At 40.1% G+C, this 18,352-nt stretch overlaps 2 protein-coding genes across 2 annotated transcripts in view; one reads left to right on the top strand and one right to left on the bottom strand.

Annotated features, from left to right (window-relative positions):
* Positions 1–1,092: 1,092 nt before the first annotated feature.
* On the top strand, positions 1,093–10,631 carry bpnt2 (3'(2'), 5'-bisphosphate nucleotidase 2). Its single transcript, XM_020629785.3, has 8 exons — positions 1,093–1,589; positions 2,425–2,497; positions 3,151–3,297; positions 5,432–5,588; positions 6,712–6,807; positions 7,096–7,257; positions 7,811–7,945; positions 8,183–10,631. The coding sequence occupies exons 1-8, from the start codon at positions 1,447–1,449 to the stop codon at positions 8,323–8,325; spliced, it is 1,056 nt and encodes a 351-aa protein (XP_020485441.1). The 5' UTR covers positions 1,093–1,446; the 3' UTR covers positions 8,326–10,631.
* Positions 10,632–17,274: 6,643 nt separating this feature from the next.
* Positions 17,275–18,352, bottom strand: part of LOC136179095 (protein NLRC3-like) — a 35,929-nt gene continuing 34,851 nt past the window's right edge. Inside the window, exon 12 of the mRNA XM_065954384.1 lies at positions 17,275–18,177. Within this exon, the coding sequence (XP_065810456.1) occupies positions 18,168–18,177 (10 nt within the window). The 3' untranslated portion in view covers positions 17,275–18,167. The remainder of the gene's footprint in view (positions 18,178–18,352) is intronic.

The raw sequence follows: 18,352 nt of genomic DNA, 5'->3' as shown, positions 1-18,352 counted from the left end.
TTTAAGTTCGGACAGTCGGAATGTTGTAACAACAGCACAAATAAGGTTTGATGCTACAAAGAGCTGTGAAATGTAACTGTTAAAAGTTATATTTGATACAAAAGTTAATGTGCAATACATGAATTAATAGAAAGTAGGCTATGTTAACATTAACAAAAAATATTTTGCCCCCCATTTGATGACGATTCTGGCATCAAGTCGGGTACTTAATTCTTTTCTGAGTTTCTGAGTTGTTGGTCCGACTTGAGCAGGTGTTCATGTGCACTTTACAACTCGGAAACTCTTTTTCCCAATGTTTCCGACACCACATGAATGCATGAAAGCTCCAGGGGGCTTCATGGACCTGCAGGCGAGAGGCTCCAGGCTGCACATTGTTGCACTCACAACACACACACACCTTTGATGAAGTCTGCTATGGTTTACAATGATTTTAGAACAGCTGAGGGGGGTACGTGATAATCCTCACTTGTAATGTAGTTTTTGTTTCGTCACATTTTCGTCAATTAGACGATGAAGTAATATTATTTATCAAATCGTCAAATAGCGGAGTTTCGTCTCGTCATTGTCATAGTTGACTAATTTAGAAAGACCTTGGTCAACGAATATTTTCGTCATTTATTTAGTTGACAGGATTAACACTGGTGTGTGTGTTTGTGCACTCATCATACTTCAGGCCACCCCTGCATAAACAAGTGCCCACTACAGTCCAAAAAGTCTGGATGCACCCCTGCTTCAGGTGCTCCCTAGAATACAATGAAAGAGATCCTTAATTAAAGTGTGATTGTATTCATGAGTAATTGTTGTATAAAGTTTAAGTACAAAGAATTTCCACAGACTGCACAAAAAGGCTGGACCATCTCTAAGAAGAGCTACATTATTTTGAAATCATTTCATCATAAGTGGGGATTTGTCTTTACAGGCTCCTTTGGGTCATTTATAATTGCATTTGAGTCCTATGTATAAAATATGTTTATACTAATTTAATGGATTAGATTTGTAAAAAGATTTGTATTTTTTTTCCGGATATGAAAATGAAGGAACACAAAACCAACCAATCAAAAAGCATGACGTAGGCAGTGTTAACCCGGAAGAGAAGTGTGCCAGCCTGTGACCTCTGCTGTGTACGTATCGCGTTAGAAAGGAAAAATGACTGAACAGAGATGTGATTGTTCCGTTTTGCCCTCGACAGTAGTGAACACTTTGCTTTTTTCAACGAGTTAACAGCGACAACAAGGACCAGAGCCTCCGACATGTCTTTAGAAACAGCCTGTAAGTCGCTGTGTTTCCATGGTTTTCTCGCAGGATGCTAAACGACTCCACCACTAATATAACATTAGCTTCAACATAGAACGGTATCTTATCTCTTTAGTTTTTCTTGCGTGCACCTTTTTGTTGCTCTCGCATTGCCGTGTTTTTTCCTGATACTCCTCTAAAACGTAGACAGTAATGGCTCCGATGGGCATCCGGCTGTCTCCGCTCGGTGTGGCGGTGTTCTGCCTGCTGGGAGTCGGTGTCATCTACCACCTGTACTCAGGAGTCATCTCCAGCCGCCTGGCTGCTTTCAGAGCAGACTCCTCTTTCCTCGTCAGGTCAGACCCTCTCTAATTAACTTATATTATTATATAATCTACCATTGAACTGAAACTGTATCTTACCTGTTTCTATGTTTAACACAAGTCCATAACTGGTGGTGACTAAACTCTTAAATGTATGTATGAATGGATGAGTTAATACTGATGGACTCTTTACTCAGCAGCCTCTACCATCAGTGTGTGAATGTGTATGAATGGATGAGTTAATACTGATGGACTCTTTACTCAGCAGCCTCTACCATCAGTGTGTGAATGTGTAGGTGTGACCTGCGGTGTAAAAGCCATTCAAAGTCCATCTACCTTTTACCAAATGTTTAACAAATATTTTTTGAAATGATCAATCCAGCACAGGATGAACAACCTTTGTTATAAACAGTGTCATGTATGACTTGCAGACTTAGTTAGTGTGTACTAGGGCTGGGAATCTTTGGGTGTCTCATGATTGTATTTTGATTCACATCAGTCTCATTCAATAAATCCTCGGGGCTGTCATCAAGATCTCATCAACCCCGAGCTGTTGAGCTTTTCCACTTTCATCAGAACTGATGTGAAGGAAGAAAAAAAGCTTTAAACATTCAGTTTTGATGCAAACTCATGATTCATCTTGACACTTTGAATATCTTTTCTGTCTTTTCTACACCGTTGCACATTTATATATGTTCCTAAAATGAATCTTTATGTTTCTACATATTACAGTATAAATGTATCTCAGAGTAATCTTTGAGTGTTTTTATGGTATAGCTTTGTCAAACAGTTACACTTCACCTCCCTTCTGTATGAGCTCGTGGCAAATACTTGAATCTTGATGTTTGTTTTGCGTTTGTCCCTACAGACAGAAGAGGACCGTGGACCTGAGGGACCTGCTGGCTGTCTGTGTGGAGGCTGCAGTATTAGGCGGTAAAGAGGTAAAACACACAGCTCATTAAACAAATATTAACAAGGCTTCATTAGTAGTTCCGTTTATAAAGCTCCTAATGCCTCAGTGTGTTTGTCTTGTTTGATGGTGGTTTATAAATTAGAGGTATTAGAGAACCTGACAGTGATGACCTTTTTAAAATCACCAGGCTGAAGGAGGGTGTTGTAAGATGTATATTTTCATAAAATGAAATCACAAAACATGTTGACCTTAAAGACTTGTACATAGATTTTTATCCTGGAGATAATCGTTGTAGAAACAGCAATGTGTCTACGTGCTTCGACTCAACTGAGTCTTCATCATGATGACACAACTTGATCTGTTTGAGATACTTCATCAGAGTGCCTCAGACTTTCAGTTTGGATTGACATTTCTACACAATGAACTTTGTTTGTAATCAGGACAGTTGTTTATTTATAAGTCATGTGACCTCTCTCCCCTGTCCTTAAAGATCACCTGATTCTTCTGTATTTATTTCACCCAGTGCAGCACTCCCTTCAACCCTTTCCCTTAGATGAAGTTATTTTTTTGAGTAATGTTTGTACAGAAATCCAAAGTGTATATTTATGTGTCCTTCTTGTGTGGTGGTTGAGCTTCAGGATAAACTCAACTGAAGGATGTGAATGTGTTTTTTCTGCCTAGGTGAAGACTGTGCGTGAGGAAAACAACCTGAACGAGAAGTCGAAGGGCGAGACGAGGGAGGGAGCCAGCGAGCCTCTGACTTTGGGAGACCTGCAGTCTCACAGAAAAATGTTCAACCTCATAAAGAACACATTCCCTGAAATCACGGTGAGCCATCCACTCACTCAGAATGATTTCTAAGATGAACATTTCAAACTCTCTCACCTGAAAACTGTCATGAAGAAGCATTTAAGGCCTCTCAGGGCGACTGCTTCCTGGGCTGCATGAGTTATTGTGTCAGCATCGAAAATGCAACGTGGACATGTGCAATAGTGACATTGCAGGATGAGGATAAAAACTAAACTTGAACTAGTGCTGTCAATCGATTTAATTTTTTAATCACGTTGAGCACAAATTCAAATACTTGTATTTACTTTTTTTTATATTCAATGACACTTCCATGTGCAACATTGAAATCCAAACAAAGCTGCAAAACAGTCCAAAACAGCTGATTTGGGATTGTGGCCCAGGTCACCCCATGGATCCGCCCCTGCTGTCCAGTCAGAATTATGAGCCCATCCAGCTCATCTCCAGCTCCACTACACATACAGAGGTGTGTGTTCTGGATGCTAACACAGGATCACTCAGACAACTATGTTAGCACGTTGCACAATTTCAGCCACATGTTGCCACACACCCAACCAGAGCACATAAGCGTGTGTTAAGCAATTACTGCCTGAGAATTGAAGACAATGAATGGCTTATTTAGTGCAACAGAAGGAGCCTCTTGTAGTTTTTAAGTCATAAGTCTCTTTCTAATGCATAAGCTACATCCCCTACATGCTGTGAGTGTGGAAGACTCGATCAGGAGATGTGACCTGAGGTGAGCAGACAGAAGTTTCATCACAGGGGAATGTTTGTCAATGACACTGATTATTTAACCGGTTTATACCCAGCACAAAGAGACCGGAGGCTGCAGCTCTGTCCTTATAATTCACCAATTATCTGTGTGGTTAACTTACAGACAAAGAAGCAAAGTCAGATGATTAATGTGCATAAAACATAAGGTCTCTAGATACCTTAGATCTTACCGTCACATAGAAATTTGTGACTGAGTTTTTAAAGCTGTACCATCTCAGCCGAGCTCTTTATGTCCAATTAAAATGCTGTCAGAGATGGCTGACATTAAGATAAAACAAATACGACACACAGCTCACAACCCTTACTGGGCAGGAAAATACGTCCTTCTGCAAGAGCTCCGTTTACCCCGTATACACTGTAACTTTGAAATCTGGCAAAATTTGTCATAAACACTTCAGAAAGCGATGGTAACTCACACAAATGCTACTGGTTTGTGTTGGCTGAAAGAGTTAACAGGAGCTGAACTGGGTGCTCACGGATGTTTGAGATTACTGGATGAATGTTAAATTGACGTAAAGACACACACTTGTTAAATCAATCATCTGCTGGATAATGGCAGAACAAACACACACACACACACACACACACACACACACACACACACACACACACACACCTAAGACAAAAAGTGCAACAACAAACCTCTGGGCGGGGCGCTAATAGCCTAGAGGTTATGTCGCCCGCCCCATTGTGCAGAGGCTATAGTCCTCCGAATCTGACCTCGGCTCTTTGCTCCATGTCATCCCCCTCTCTCTCTCCTCCCAACATTTCCTGTCTCTCTTCAGCTGTCCTGTCTAATAATGGGGAAAAAAGGCCAAAGTAAAAATCTCTAAGCATGTTCAAAATTCTCTGATTTGAAAAGTTATTTTTTTTAGATTTTTTAAAGAAACTCTAAAAAATGGTTGTTTTAATTGACTTGTATTGTTCTTGTCTCGTCTTCTGACTACTCAAAGCGCTTTTCACACCGCCTGTATTCACACCACATTCACCATTGACCAATATCTTTCGTTACAGTCACACATCGCTGATGCAGCAGCAGGAACATTTTGGGTTTCAGTTTCTTGCACTTGAACAATGTGACTGGGGATCTGGGTTTCACAAACGACTGTACCACTGAGCCACAGCTGCACATCATTTGTAAAAGCTATTCTCACTTAATCTTACACTCAGAATGTTTTTTACACTGGTGTTGCCATCATGTTGCTGCAATCCCACAAATGATTGAGTATTGGTATAGATGTTTATGTTAATGTTGTGACAGGCTCAACAGCACTATTAGATTTAAGTTAAGACCAAAAATGTTTTTTTTGCACCTTTTCCCAACCTGTTTAAAGTTCAAAATACGCCCATGACAAAGGACTCTTTATGTGTTGGCTCTCAGGTGAACAGTGAGGAGCATGACAATGTGGTGGATAAGGTGACCTGGAGTCGAGACATCCCAGCGGACATACTAGACAAGATAGAGGGCGGCAAGGAAGCTACTCCTGAGAGCATCACTGTGTGGATCGACCCTCTGGATGCTACGCAAGAGTACACAGGTGTGCATGTCACTGAGTTACAGGATACTCTTTGAAGATACACTGGACAGTATTATGTCCACCTCTCCCTGAGAGAAACATTATACTGCTCTCTAGAATCAGACTGAGGCCTGCAAACAAAACATGAAAGCAGGAGGTAAGTGTGTCCACTTCAGCTGTTTGGATTCTTTGGATAAAAAACAATTTTCACTCCAGATTTGTTTTTCTGATTCTATAGAAGTAATTAAATCATTTTGATCCCAATGATTGAATATTCCTGCAGGGAAAAAATAAATTCCTCAAAAATAAATTCAAAGCAGAGAATTTTCAATAAATGTAAAACATAGCCAGAGGGTTAGTTGTTACATTTTGTCTTAGGTGTCATTGTGTGTGTGTCCATTATCAGCAGACGGCTGACTTAAGTATATATCCTTGTTTGCTGCAATGGCAACTTAACATTGATCAGTGAGCTCCCAGTTCAGCTCCTGTTAACTCTGTAACCAGTAGCATTAAACCATCTCTTTCTCCTTTTCTCTGGAGTGTTAATGGTACATTTTCCAGATTGCAAAGACACAGTGTATATGAGGTAAACTGAGTATTTACAGAAGGATGCACAGTAAAGGTTGTGAGCTGTAAAAGGACTATTCTGTAATACCTCCCTTTAAGTGTGTGAATCAGGCTCTCCAGAATGCATATTAATAATATACAGAGTATTCTGTTTAGTTTAGTAAGGCAAGTTTGGGTCCATCAAAGGAGCAAAATAAAAAATTAGACGATGAATCTATTAGTGCTATCAGTGAATGTTTAAAGTCTTCAACCTAAAGAAAGAATCTGACTTTTACTAACTTTTTTTATCACCCTCAAAAAATCCAAAAATACTCAAGCTCCAAACAATTTTACAAACTCTTGTTGAATTGGTAGTCACAAAGGATTTGGAACAAAGCACATGTATATTGAGTAATGTTGTTCTACTGTTCTATCTGGTCGAATCTATCTATCTATCTTCCTTGTTCATGTGTATGTATTTAACACCAAAGAAGCAGGAGTTAAATGTGCTCATTCAAACCCTTGTTTCAGTGTTATTTATCAAGATGCTGAGCATTGGCCCCGCCCTCTTTACCTGCTCTTCTTTCTCTCTCCATAGAAAATCTGGTGAAGTTTGTGACTACAATGGTGTGTGTTGCTGTGGATGGTAAACCAAAGATTGGGGTGATACACCAGCCGTTCTCTGGGTTCACAGGTAAACATGTGTTCTGTGTGTTAAACCATAATGCCTCCAGACATGAAATCACATGTTTACTGACATCTTTAGAGAACCCTCATACATGTTTCTTTTTTGCAGCTAAAGGATCAAAGTTCTTGTCTATTTTTTTTTTTTAAAGAACTACAACTTTATCTGTAAGAGGAATAGACAGAGACATTTGCTTTTAAGAGTTTTTAAGTTAAAACGTTGGTCGTTATATTTTACCTTTTCCTTTGTTAACCCTTTAAGACCTTTGTCTCTCTGCCTCCCCCCCTCCCCCCCCAGCCTGGGCGCTTGTAGGTGAGGGGTCAAACATGCGTGCTCGGTCCTCCTACAGTATCAGCCCTCCAAAGGTGATCGTTTCACGCTCCCACTCTGGAAAAGTCAAAAGTTATATCCAGGATGCTTTTGGAAACAGCACCACGGTGATACCAGCTGGTGGAGCAGGTGGGTGGAGTTAAAAAAGACTTTCTATATCCAGTAAGAAAGTTAACATTACAGCCTGCTTACATAAAGCCTGCTCAGGTTACAGTCTGCTGTAGTCTGTCGCTGTAAACGGGGCCAAACATGTGTAAAACGATGTTATCAGACAGTCTATTGTTTTCTCCTCCTTGTCTTTATACTCGAACGTCCCCGCAATGCAGATTTGAATGACGCCTGTGTTTCCTCAAACTACAGCCTCTCCTCACGACTCGTCATGATAAAGTAATCTGACACCTGTGTTGTCAGCTATCACTAACTTTAGCGCAAAGTTCTTGAATTTTAACTCAAGGGGAGGGGTGTCCTTTTCCCAGTGCGTGGACTCACAGGCTTACACAAACAAAAACAATTCAGAGAGACACATGGAGGTAAATCTGCTGAGCTCCTGTAAAGCTGACTGGCTCTTCAGTTAAACAAAAAGAGCTGTTAGGTGCAAACTTCTCTCTTTAACAGAACAACATGGAGGTTCATGTAAACACTATCTCATTCCCATTGACCTGTGCTCTTCTCTCTCACTTAGGATATAAGGTCCTGTCACTTCTGGAGATGCCTGTAAGTGATGCAGCTTCTACAGACCAGGCGGATGTTTACATCCACATCACCTTCATTAAGAAATGGGACATCTGTGCTGGTGCAGCACTTCTCAACGCACTGGGTAATGTAACAAAGGTTATACTTCACTGTGCTTTTTTAAATATTCACTTTTTGGCTGCTTTTGAAACATTCAATTTAAAGGAGCAATGTGTAGGGTGCAACGCCGCCCCCTAGAGGTTGACCTTGGAGCAGAGTTGAAGTCTATTCTACATTTAAAGAAAATCACTTTTAGCTTTTCACTATGAAATGGTTTGAGTGATGAGCGGCTAACAATGAGGTGTTTTCACTATGATTCTAGGAGGCAGCATGACGACCCTAAAGGGAGAAGACATCGACTACAGTGATACACCTCTGAACAAAGGAGGACTCGTGGCCAGTGTCGGTGTGGACCATAAGGCTGTGCTGGAGAGATTACCAAACTGGGACCCTGAAAAGCACTGAGAAACACAAAGCCATTAGTAGACGGGTCACAGTGTGGTAAAGACAACAGAGGTCTGCATGATTTCATTTCCTGGTGACACCAAACCTCCACACTTCAGATGGATCTGAGTCACTGTCCCTTACAGAGACCACAAAGACTGTGTGGCTAACCAGGCTCTGAATACACACTTCTAGACATGTGTACATAGCAAGGAGAAATGCTCCATCATGCATAAACACACAAACACATGCTCACAGTGATTACAAGAGAACTACTACCTGAGTCCCTTCACCTTCAGAAAACAGGATGAATCCACTGTGAAGAAATCTGAGGAACACAATGCTGAACTGTACAACAAAATCATGGAGTGACCGATCTCCTCGTCTTTCATCTTCTTAAAGCCCGACTTCATCACAAGCTCTTCCAGAGGAAATACAAGAACAAGGTACACCGTGTTTTTCCAGACAGGCTGAGAGTCATTGAACATCTGCCTCGTTTGGTCTCAGCAGCCGGTGTAACATGGTCTTACATGCAAAAAAACAACAACCCTGTTTACCAGCACCAGTAAAACCACCTCAGTTTACTCCACACCGTCTTCAGGTTTTCATCTGAAGTGGATTAGAGATTTATGTTTTTAGTAATTTAACTTTGACAGATCAATAAACTGAATCTTTGTCATTATTCAGATAAAACCAGCTCAAACTAGAACACCTTCCCAACAACCCATTTTTACCTGAAAGCAGTGCCTGCTGGGTAAGAAGATCAATGTGCTCTGACCAAACCAGAAGTTCATTAGAGGGAAACACAAACATTGATCTGCTTACATTGTCTTAAGTTTATCCAACTTGAAATACTACAATATTCAATTCTAAAGAAGTAGTCCAAAGTGTTTGGCAAGAGGTCTGCTTTACTAAAGTACATTTTTTTCTTAACTATGTTGCGGCCATGTGAAGGAAAATAAAAAGCGTTTCTTCAAAATTAATAAAAGTGAAATGATTAAAGGGAAGATGAAGGAAAAGTCCACTTTTTTAAATCTTTCATCTCTCCTCCCTGAGACTCATCTTTGGCCTGTTTAAACCTTTTCAGTGGGTGTGGAGTTGCTGTGATTGGTGCTTCCCTTACTCTTCTGTTATAAGAGGTCGTAAACACACAGACATGATAACTCCAGGGCGAGCCCATCACAATCAGGTGAAGTCAGAATCACTCAAAACCCGTCTGTCTGATGGTGGTTTTCTTCTGTAACGTGTTGTAAATATGACGTTCTACTCCTTCTCTTGATCTTCAGTTCACAGCTGTCACCTCTCTGTTACTGACAGCACTCATGGTTAATGATGGAGAAAGAGCTAACACGTTCACTGATATGCTCCTGGATCTGCCATCTCATAACTCATGACTTTAAAACTAAACAGTCTGACAATGTGCAGTACAGGAGAAGGTAAAGAAGTGTGTATCATCAGTGTTTCATCACTAAGAAGACGACAGAAGTTTAAAAGACTTACCACTTGGAAAGTGTCACATTGAAGACTGTCTGCAATGAGAAACTCCCTGAGACTATTTCTGTGAATGAATATTGTGCCATGCTTCATCCAAACTCACTGAAACTTTGGTACCAGTCACATTTTGTTGGAGAAGTGTACTTGTATTTGCATGGTTTTGAATATTCATTCGTCTTTGCTCATCTTAACATTTCTCAATCTGTGCGGATGATATTCCTCGCTCGATTGGCCTCTTGGTTCTGTCTTTTAAAGGAACATTTCCACAGACAACAGCTGTATTGTGTTTGACTACAGTCGGGTTTTCTTGTTGATGTGAAGCCATGTCTGATGGTAAAAGAAAAAACTACACCAGCATAATGTGAGCTCTCGTCCCTGTATGAAGAAGATACAGTTAAAGTGTGTTTCATGTTTGCTTTTGTGTCATTGATAAGTGTGTATAGATATATAAAAACAAGTGTGTGTGGTGTCTGGATGATATGCTTCTGGCATATTGAGAGCACAGCTTGACTCAGAGGAAGTACAGGTAACAGCGTTCAGTCTGCTGGAGGTTGGATCTCTGTGTGCTACATTTCTGTTTGATGATCTGAGTGCCTTTAATCTGAACAACATAGTCACAGGATGGTAGTGTTAGCAGGGTTTCTGGTGTTGCTATGGTAACACAGTGATTGCTATGCAGGGGTATACAGTGATGTTTTGTTATGATACATGAGAGAGAACGGGAGAGGGAAAGAAAACAGCATTTTATCACGTCGATGTCTGTTTGTAGGTCTTGAGAAGTACTACTGCATGTGTGAAGAAGTTCTATAAAACATTTTGTTTCTCAACAGAAAGCTGTGTGAAGTCTCAAACATTTTCTATAGCTTGATGCTAAATCTGTGAGGTACTTTTTTTTAATATACATCATTGTCAACCGGTGGTGCAAAGATGGTCGGCCTGACAACAGATAACGGTCAGGTTGTTAAAGGGGGCACAATGTATTCTTCTCTTCACCCCTGGAGACTGATGTTTCTGCAATAAAACCTAATAATGAGCAGATTTAACTTCACTTCCTGTTTCAGTAACCTGCAGTGAGACACACCTATGTGTTCCAGGTAAGTTTAGATACAGTCATGAAACCTGTGACGAGCAGTCGGCCTTCCATTCCTCTCATATTGGTGTTTTTAAGTTCCTCATACTTTTCCACTTTCAACCAGGTATACACTAAACACAAGTTTAACCCTTTCAGACATTTATTTGAACACTGAGATTTGGAGATATTTCCTCTGCGTCAGTCCTTTCCTGCTGTTTTTCCAGGCACCTCTGCAGCTGTGAAAAGAAACAAGATGATCAAACATACGACTGTGCAGTTGGAAGACGGGTAAAAGGGGAAAAAAAATAAAGGATATGATATGACTTATTATATTTATTTTTTACATTGTTATTACTGGATCACTCCAGGGTCGAGGACTCGTTGGATATGGAGAAAAAAAATCAGTTGCACACTGAAAATGACTTTACTGTCACTTTATTGTGGGTAAACAATGTTTCCCCTGTAGCATAATCACAGGCATACACAGGTGTGTTAACAACAAATAGTCACATGATCAACCCTGACAATATCGATTATTCAAGGTCATAAAATTCCGGAAGAGGATTAGGGCCACTGGAAAAAAAAAGAAAATCCTAATCCTACTCCATATAAAATCAAACAAGAACCATAGCGTGTATTAAGACAACATTATGTAACTTATACCATCAACATAGTAAATCAAAAAGCATATTTACAAATACAAAACATATCTACAAGAACAGGACAGATTCATGTCAAATAAGCTAACTGAATAAAATAAGATGAATGCAGTATATATATATATATATATATATATATATATACACACATATAGTACTGTGCAAAAGTTTTAGGCAGGTATGAAAAAATGCTGTAAACTAAGAATGCTTTCAAAAATGGACGTGTTAATAGTTTATTTTCATCAATTAACAAAATGCAGTGAATGAACAGAAGAGAAATCTAAATCAAATCAATATTTGGAGTGACCACTTTTTGCCTTCAAGACAGTATCAATTCTTCTAGGTACACTTGCACACCGTTTTTGAAGGAACTCTGCTGGTAGGTTGTTCCAAACCTCTTGGAGAACTAACCACAGATCTTCTGTGGATGTAGGCTTCCTCAGACCCTTCTGTCTCTTTGTGTAATCCCAGACACACTCGATGATGTTGAGATCAGAGCTCTGTGGGGGCCATGCCATCACTTCCAGGACTTCTTGTTCTTCTTTATGCTGAAGATAGTTCTTAATGACCTTGGCTGTGTGTTTGGGGTCGTTGTCCTGCTGCAGAATAAATTTGGGGCCAATTATACGCCTCCCTGATGGTATTGTATGATGGACAAGTATCTGCCTGTATTTCTCAGCATTGAGGATACCATTAATCCTGACCAAATCTCCAACTCCATTTGCAGAAATGCAGCCCCAAACTTGCAAGGAACCTCCACCATGCTTCACTGTTACCTGCAGACACTCATTATTGTACCGCTCTCCAGCCCTTCGGCGAACAAACTGCCTTCTGCTACAACCAAATATTTCAAATTTTGACTCATCAGTCCAGAGCACCTGCTGCCATTTTTCTGCTTCCCACTTCCTATGTTTTCGTGCATAGTTGAGTCGCTTGGCCTTGTTTCCATGTCGGAGGTACGGCTTTTTGGCGGCAACTCTTCCATGAAGACCACTTCTGGCCAGACTTCTCTGGACAGTAGATGGGTGTACCTGGGTCCAACTGGTTTCTGCCAGTTCAGAGCTGATGGCACTGCTGGACATCTTCCGATTCCGAAGGGAAATGAGCTTGATGTACTTGAGTTTCCTTGGCTGACCACTGCGTCTACGATCCTCAAAGTTGCCCGTTTCTTTGTGCTTTTTCAAAAGAGCTTGAACAGCACATCTTGAAACACCAGTCTGCTTTGAAATATTTGTCTGGGAGAGACCTTGCTGATGCAGTATAACTACCTTGTGTCTTGTTGCTGTGTTCAGTCTTGCCATAGTGTATGACCTGTGACATGAAACTGTCTTCCACAACCTCACGTTGGTAGCAGAGTTTGGCTGTTCCTCACCCAGTTTTAAGCCTCCTACACAGCTGTTTCTGTTTCAGTTAATGACTGTGTTTCAACCTACATGTGACATTGATGAGCATTAGCACCTGTTTGGCATAATTGGTTGATCATACACCTGACTAAATCCCTGACTTTTTGCAAGTGTACCTATAAGAATTGATGCTGGTTTGAAGGCAAAGGGTAGTAACACCAAATATTGATGTGATTTAGATTTTTCTTTTGTTCACTCACTTTGCATTTTGTAAATTGATAAAAATAAACAATCATTATTTATATTTTTGAAAGCATTCTTAGTTTACAGCATTTTTACACACCTGCCTAAAACGTTTGCACAGTACTGTATATATATATAGATATATATATATAACATGTTTGACTATTTCTTTTTGCATCGTTCACTCACACTAAAGTGACAGTAAAGTAAAGTGCCTCGCTTCATTCATTTTTTCATTGTATGTTCATGAAACAGACCGTCACCTGAGAACATCGGCTGGCTGTGCACGTGGTACTCTGTTTATGGTTAATATAATTAAGGGAGAAAAATGTGTTGAGTTCAAATATCAGCTCTGAAATGTAACATCAGTACTTACATCCTGCTGTCAGCTTAGTGAGGATCGGCCTGAGAGTGTCCTCTATGTCTTGTCTTTGGTCTAAGAAGTCGGAGACTGTTGGGTTTCTGACACTCTGAATCCAGTCCGACTTGGACGAGCACACAGACTTGCAGATTTTCTACACGTGAAAGACGAGAAGATAAAAAAACAAGAAGCTCCTGAGCTGATGGGGACTTAAACAATTAAATATTGAAAAGGTCAAATTATCTCTAATCTAAGTGAAGCCACTATTTCCTCATCTGTGTGAATATGAGAGAAACAGTGAGAAACTGTTATCTCTTACATACGGTGGCTGGAAAGTGCAAAGCAAAATTACAAAGTGGGAAACACTTTTACAAATTTGAGACAAATTTACATTTTGAAAAACATTTTTACTTTTTATTCCGCCAAAACAAACAAAATGACCTCTAACTCCTTCACTTTCATTTAAATGTCTCTCTCTATCAGGAATCTCTTTTCTTCTTTTCAGCTGCTCTAAAAAAAAAAGACAATAAAATCATAATCAGTGATATTTTGTGTACCACCCCATCACCGCCCACGTGGGTATATAATTAATAAAGCAATTTATTAATAAGGAAACCGCGCCCCCTCTCTCGAAGGGCTTGTGTACTCGGTGCTTTCTTGCTCCATGTCCTATTGTTTAAGGTGAGAAGGCAGACTCAGAGAAACGCCTCCAATTAACCATTTATGGTGACAACACACCTCTTTAAAAACCACCTGAATATATTTACCTCGCCGGAATAATGACTACGAGATAAATGATTAGTCGAAGTTACTAACAAAAGAACAAATGCTGCCTGAGAGAAGGTGACAGGTCAGAGGAGAAAACACCAAGATGAAGTTTGATAATAAGTTCAGTGCAAAAAATAACAACGCATCACGGCACAAAAGCACAGAAGTATCTGCTCCACAATTTCACCCTTGAACATTTACAGCGTGGTCGTGGGCACAGCTCTCTCTGGGGGATTAATCAAACAGTGACACTCTCCCAACAGAACAAGCTGGACCAAACGGATCAGTGCGCTCTTTTGAACTTACTGCGGAGCGCACACTTCACCAAATCATCTAATAATGCAAAACCAGCCATGATGTAACATTTCAAAGTAACGCCTGTCACAGCCAACTTTTTAAGGTTTTCAGACCGATTAGGCAACGGGTCTGTTTCAAACCACACAAAATCACTTATTTTGTGTTTTGAATTTTAAAAAACTGGGAACATGCATCTAGGTTGAGATGGATTCTGGCGTGCTGTGACACTCATGGTGCTTTTTATTTGTAGTTTCAATGTTCTACCTCTAGATTCTGTGTGTAAGCATGCTCAGAGCTCTGCTTATATTTACACACATTTCTTAGTAAAAGAACAAGTTGATAAATTCCACTCTTTGCGTGGGAATGTTCTTACACACTCATTATGCACAGATCCGTGCTCACACACTGTTGATAGATGAGCCATCTGATTTTGTGCTTCAAACGTTCGTACACACGGTTTAAGCACATATCTGTTAGTGAATGAGGCACTAGTGATGTGTAGTTCGTGAACGATTCGTTCAAAACGAAAGAATCATCTGGGTGAACGAACTGAACTGAATCACTGACTGAAAAGAGTAGTTCATTTCTCAACTTCAGTTGCGCTCTCCTCTCTCGGTCTCATGTCTCTCTCTCTAGACCGTAACAGTCGCTCAAAGCCCGCCCTCCCTCTCTCTTTCATGTCAGTGATACGTACTGACTGAACCAACAGAACGGAGTCTGTGTCTCTCAAAGCCCGTCCTCCCTCTCCCTTCATGTCAGTGATACGTACTGACTGAACCAACAGAACGGAGTCTGTGTCTCTCAAAGCCCGTCCTCCCTCTCCCTTCATGTCAGTGATACGTACTGACTGAACCAACAGGACGGAGTCGGTCGGGAGCTCTGTGTCGCTAAAGCCCGCCCCTACTTCTCCCTCTCATGTCTCCAAAATTGAGGAAGTAGCAAATATATTATTTAACATTTAGGTGTCGCGAAAATGTATGTGCTTTTTATAGCTGCTGTCAGTTTACAAACGGGTCTTATATCAAACTTTATTTCACTCAGCTGACTGTTTTAACATCCACTAACGATCGTGTTTCAGTCAGTACATTGTGTGCGTGTGTGACTGAGGCTGGTGACTCGAAGTCTCGCTCGTTCACGTTCAGTCAGTGGCCGTATCCGAATTGCCAAGTACATACTCAATCTTTCAGTATGCAGTCGGCAGTATGCAGTTCGTACTATCCATGCTGTATACTATTAGTACCTAGTATTCAGTATGCACACACAGTAGGCAGATATTTGTTCCTACTTCTTCTGATTCATTCTGTAAGGAAGTGACGTCATTTACGTTTCCTGAACCGGCCGCATTCACCCGTTTTTTTTTTGTTTCTTTTGTTTAGCTTTATTCAAGAAGAGTAATGCACATATACACTCAGGTAAACAAAAAAGCCAATATTACAATGTAAATCAAGTAAAAGATTAAATAACTAAATAACATACAGTACATAAAGGAAAGTACAAATGAAAGACAGTAATATACAGAATATAAAATAAACCAATAAAGACACATTTAAATAGTGAAATCATTATTTAAATAGAGGGGGAAAGGTTTTATAATAATGCAGACATTTGTTTTATTTTCTGTTGTTAATTAAAAGTAGTGATTTCAGTCGGGACTTTAACTCTAGATTAAAAATTGATTCAATAAATCCACGCTCGTTTGTTTTGATTTGGAGGCGGACGTGACGTGACGATTTACGTTTAATTTCGCACAGCATTGTGGGTAAAATACAATTCATTTCCTGAAAGCACACATCCGATCCATACTGCATGAAACCAGGAAGTTAGTATCCATACTGAAATGTTCAGTATACTGAGGTGGAACCAAAAGATGACCACTGAATGACCACGAAAGTTCAGTATACTGAAACTCCATTCTGAATAGTACGCACTGCATACTGAACTGTGACAATTCGGAAAGGGCCACTGACTGACTGAGAGGAAAAGCGGAGTTCTCCGCTCGGAGAGCTCCGCCTCCGAGTCACTCTCTTCCTCTTCTTGTACTGAACGTTCTGAACAAAACGGTCGGGGAAAATAAATGTGATTGTTTTAGCAGCTTTCAGTTTGCAAACTGTAGCTTTATCCAACTAAATTCTCAGCTCATTGGTTTATTATTCACCACCGACTGTTCTCAGTACGATCACGAGCAGAACTAAACGTTCGGCCATGTTTCAGCTTATTAAATTCTGATTCACAGGCAGAGCTGTGGAGAAGTACTGAACGATTCGGTGAACGAATCTTTTGAACAAATCACTTTACTGAACTGATTCTACTGATTCAGTACACTGAAAAGAACTGCTTTTCCCATCACTATGAGGCACATTATCTTTTGTTTCTCTGCAACGTTCAACTGGATGCCTCATTATAGAGAGCGTAATGCTGCAGCGCCCCCTGGTAGTGAACCTGTGTCAGTGCTATGGGAGTCCTTAAGACGTGATCATGTGAAAGCCTCCTCCAGTTTGAAGCAAAGGAAATAAATCATTTTAAAAGTCAGATATATTTATACAATTTACTATATTTATTTAATACCACATTCTACTCTAATTCTGTGTAGAAGCAGCATGTTTGTGTGGACAATATCACACTCTGAAGCTGAATGAAATGAGTCTGTCTCAGAACACTTTCACAAACACAGACCGCACCTTTACTGATTGAAATAAAGAGTAAGAGTTAGGTGAGGGGGGAGAAGGACAAATGTGTGGTTCTTTGTGGAAAACAAAGTTTTCTTTCAAATACAAGCGGAGAATAACATTACAGAGAGCAGACAGAGAAATAATCTCTTCAGATCGATCAGTCTGGGAGAAAGCAATGATAGCAGCAACAGAACCTAAACATGAATTATTATTAAAATAAAACCCTCCACAGATTGAATTTATTTCTTTTTAAAATCTGAGATAATAAAAACAGAAGGTTCAAACATCAAAGTGTAATAAACATCAGAAGTTAAAAATAAAGATAGTTTGATAACGTGTCCGTTGTTACCCTGACATGATGAATGAATATCAATGACTGAGTCTGCATGTTATTCAGCTCTTTTTATATCATCTCATATTACATTAAATATTCAGGTGCTGACTCTGCACCTGGATCCAGACATCCTGTTTGTAGTTCTTTTAAAAACTCAGTGAAGCCTCCTCTTTGTTTTGATCCAACAAAGAGACGACTTATTTATTATCAGACGACCAACGACTCGTGGTTAAAAGCAGAACTTCACACTTTAACTTGCACAGCTGGAATCAACTTCTACTGTTATCTGTGAATATGAGTCAATGAATAACCTGCACCACTACACATGTCCACAGGGTGGCGCTGCAACAGAAACATTTATATACAAATCAAAGAGTTCATCTTCGGTCGTTGAGTCATGAATCAGTTTAAATTCAGAATATGAGAATAGAAAAATGTCCGAGGTCATGGTCCTGTGTGTGACGGTGGAGCTGATCTCAGAGCAGCTCAGACTGCAGCACTGAGAGTCATCTGCGCTGTGATTGGTCCATCAGTCTCCCAGTAACACAGCCCAGTTAAAGACTCACCAACACACCAGCTGCTGCTTCCAGCTCTGTGATTGGCAGGATCCTCTCTTTAAAGACTCACTCCCACCTGTTGATATAAAAAGACATAAATCAGAGATTACACTCTGAGAGAGACTTCATGATTATTCTGATCATATAATATCATCGTTATCATAATTGTGGAATTTCTAAAAAAAAGTACTATTTATAATTTTTCCTTGTGGAGATTATGTCCTAATCTTGGGCATCTCTTTCTCGTATAT

Source organism: Labrus bergylta, chromosome 4 (genome assembly GCF_963930695.1).
Source record: "Labrus bergylta chromosome 4, fLabBer1.1, whole genome shotgun sequence".
In the NCBI taxonomy this organism is placed as follows: domain Eukaryota; kingdom Metazoa; phylum Chordata; class Actinopteri; order Labriformes; family Labridae; genus Labrus; species Labrus bergylta.
This window is presented reverse-complemented; position numbering and strand designations above follow the sequence as displayed.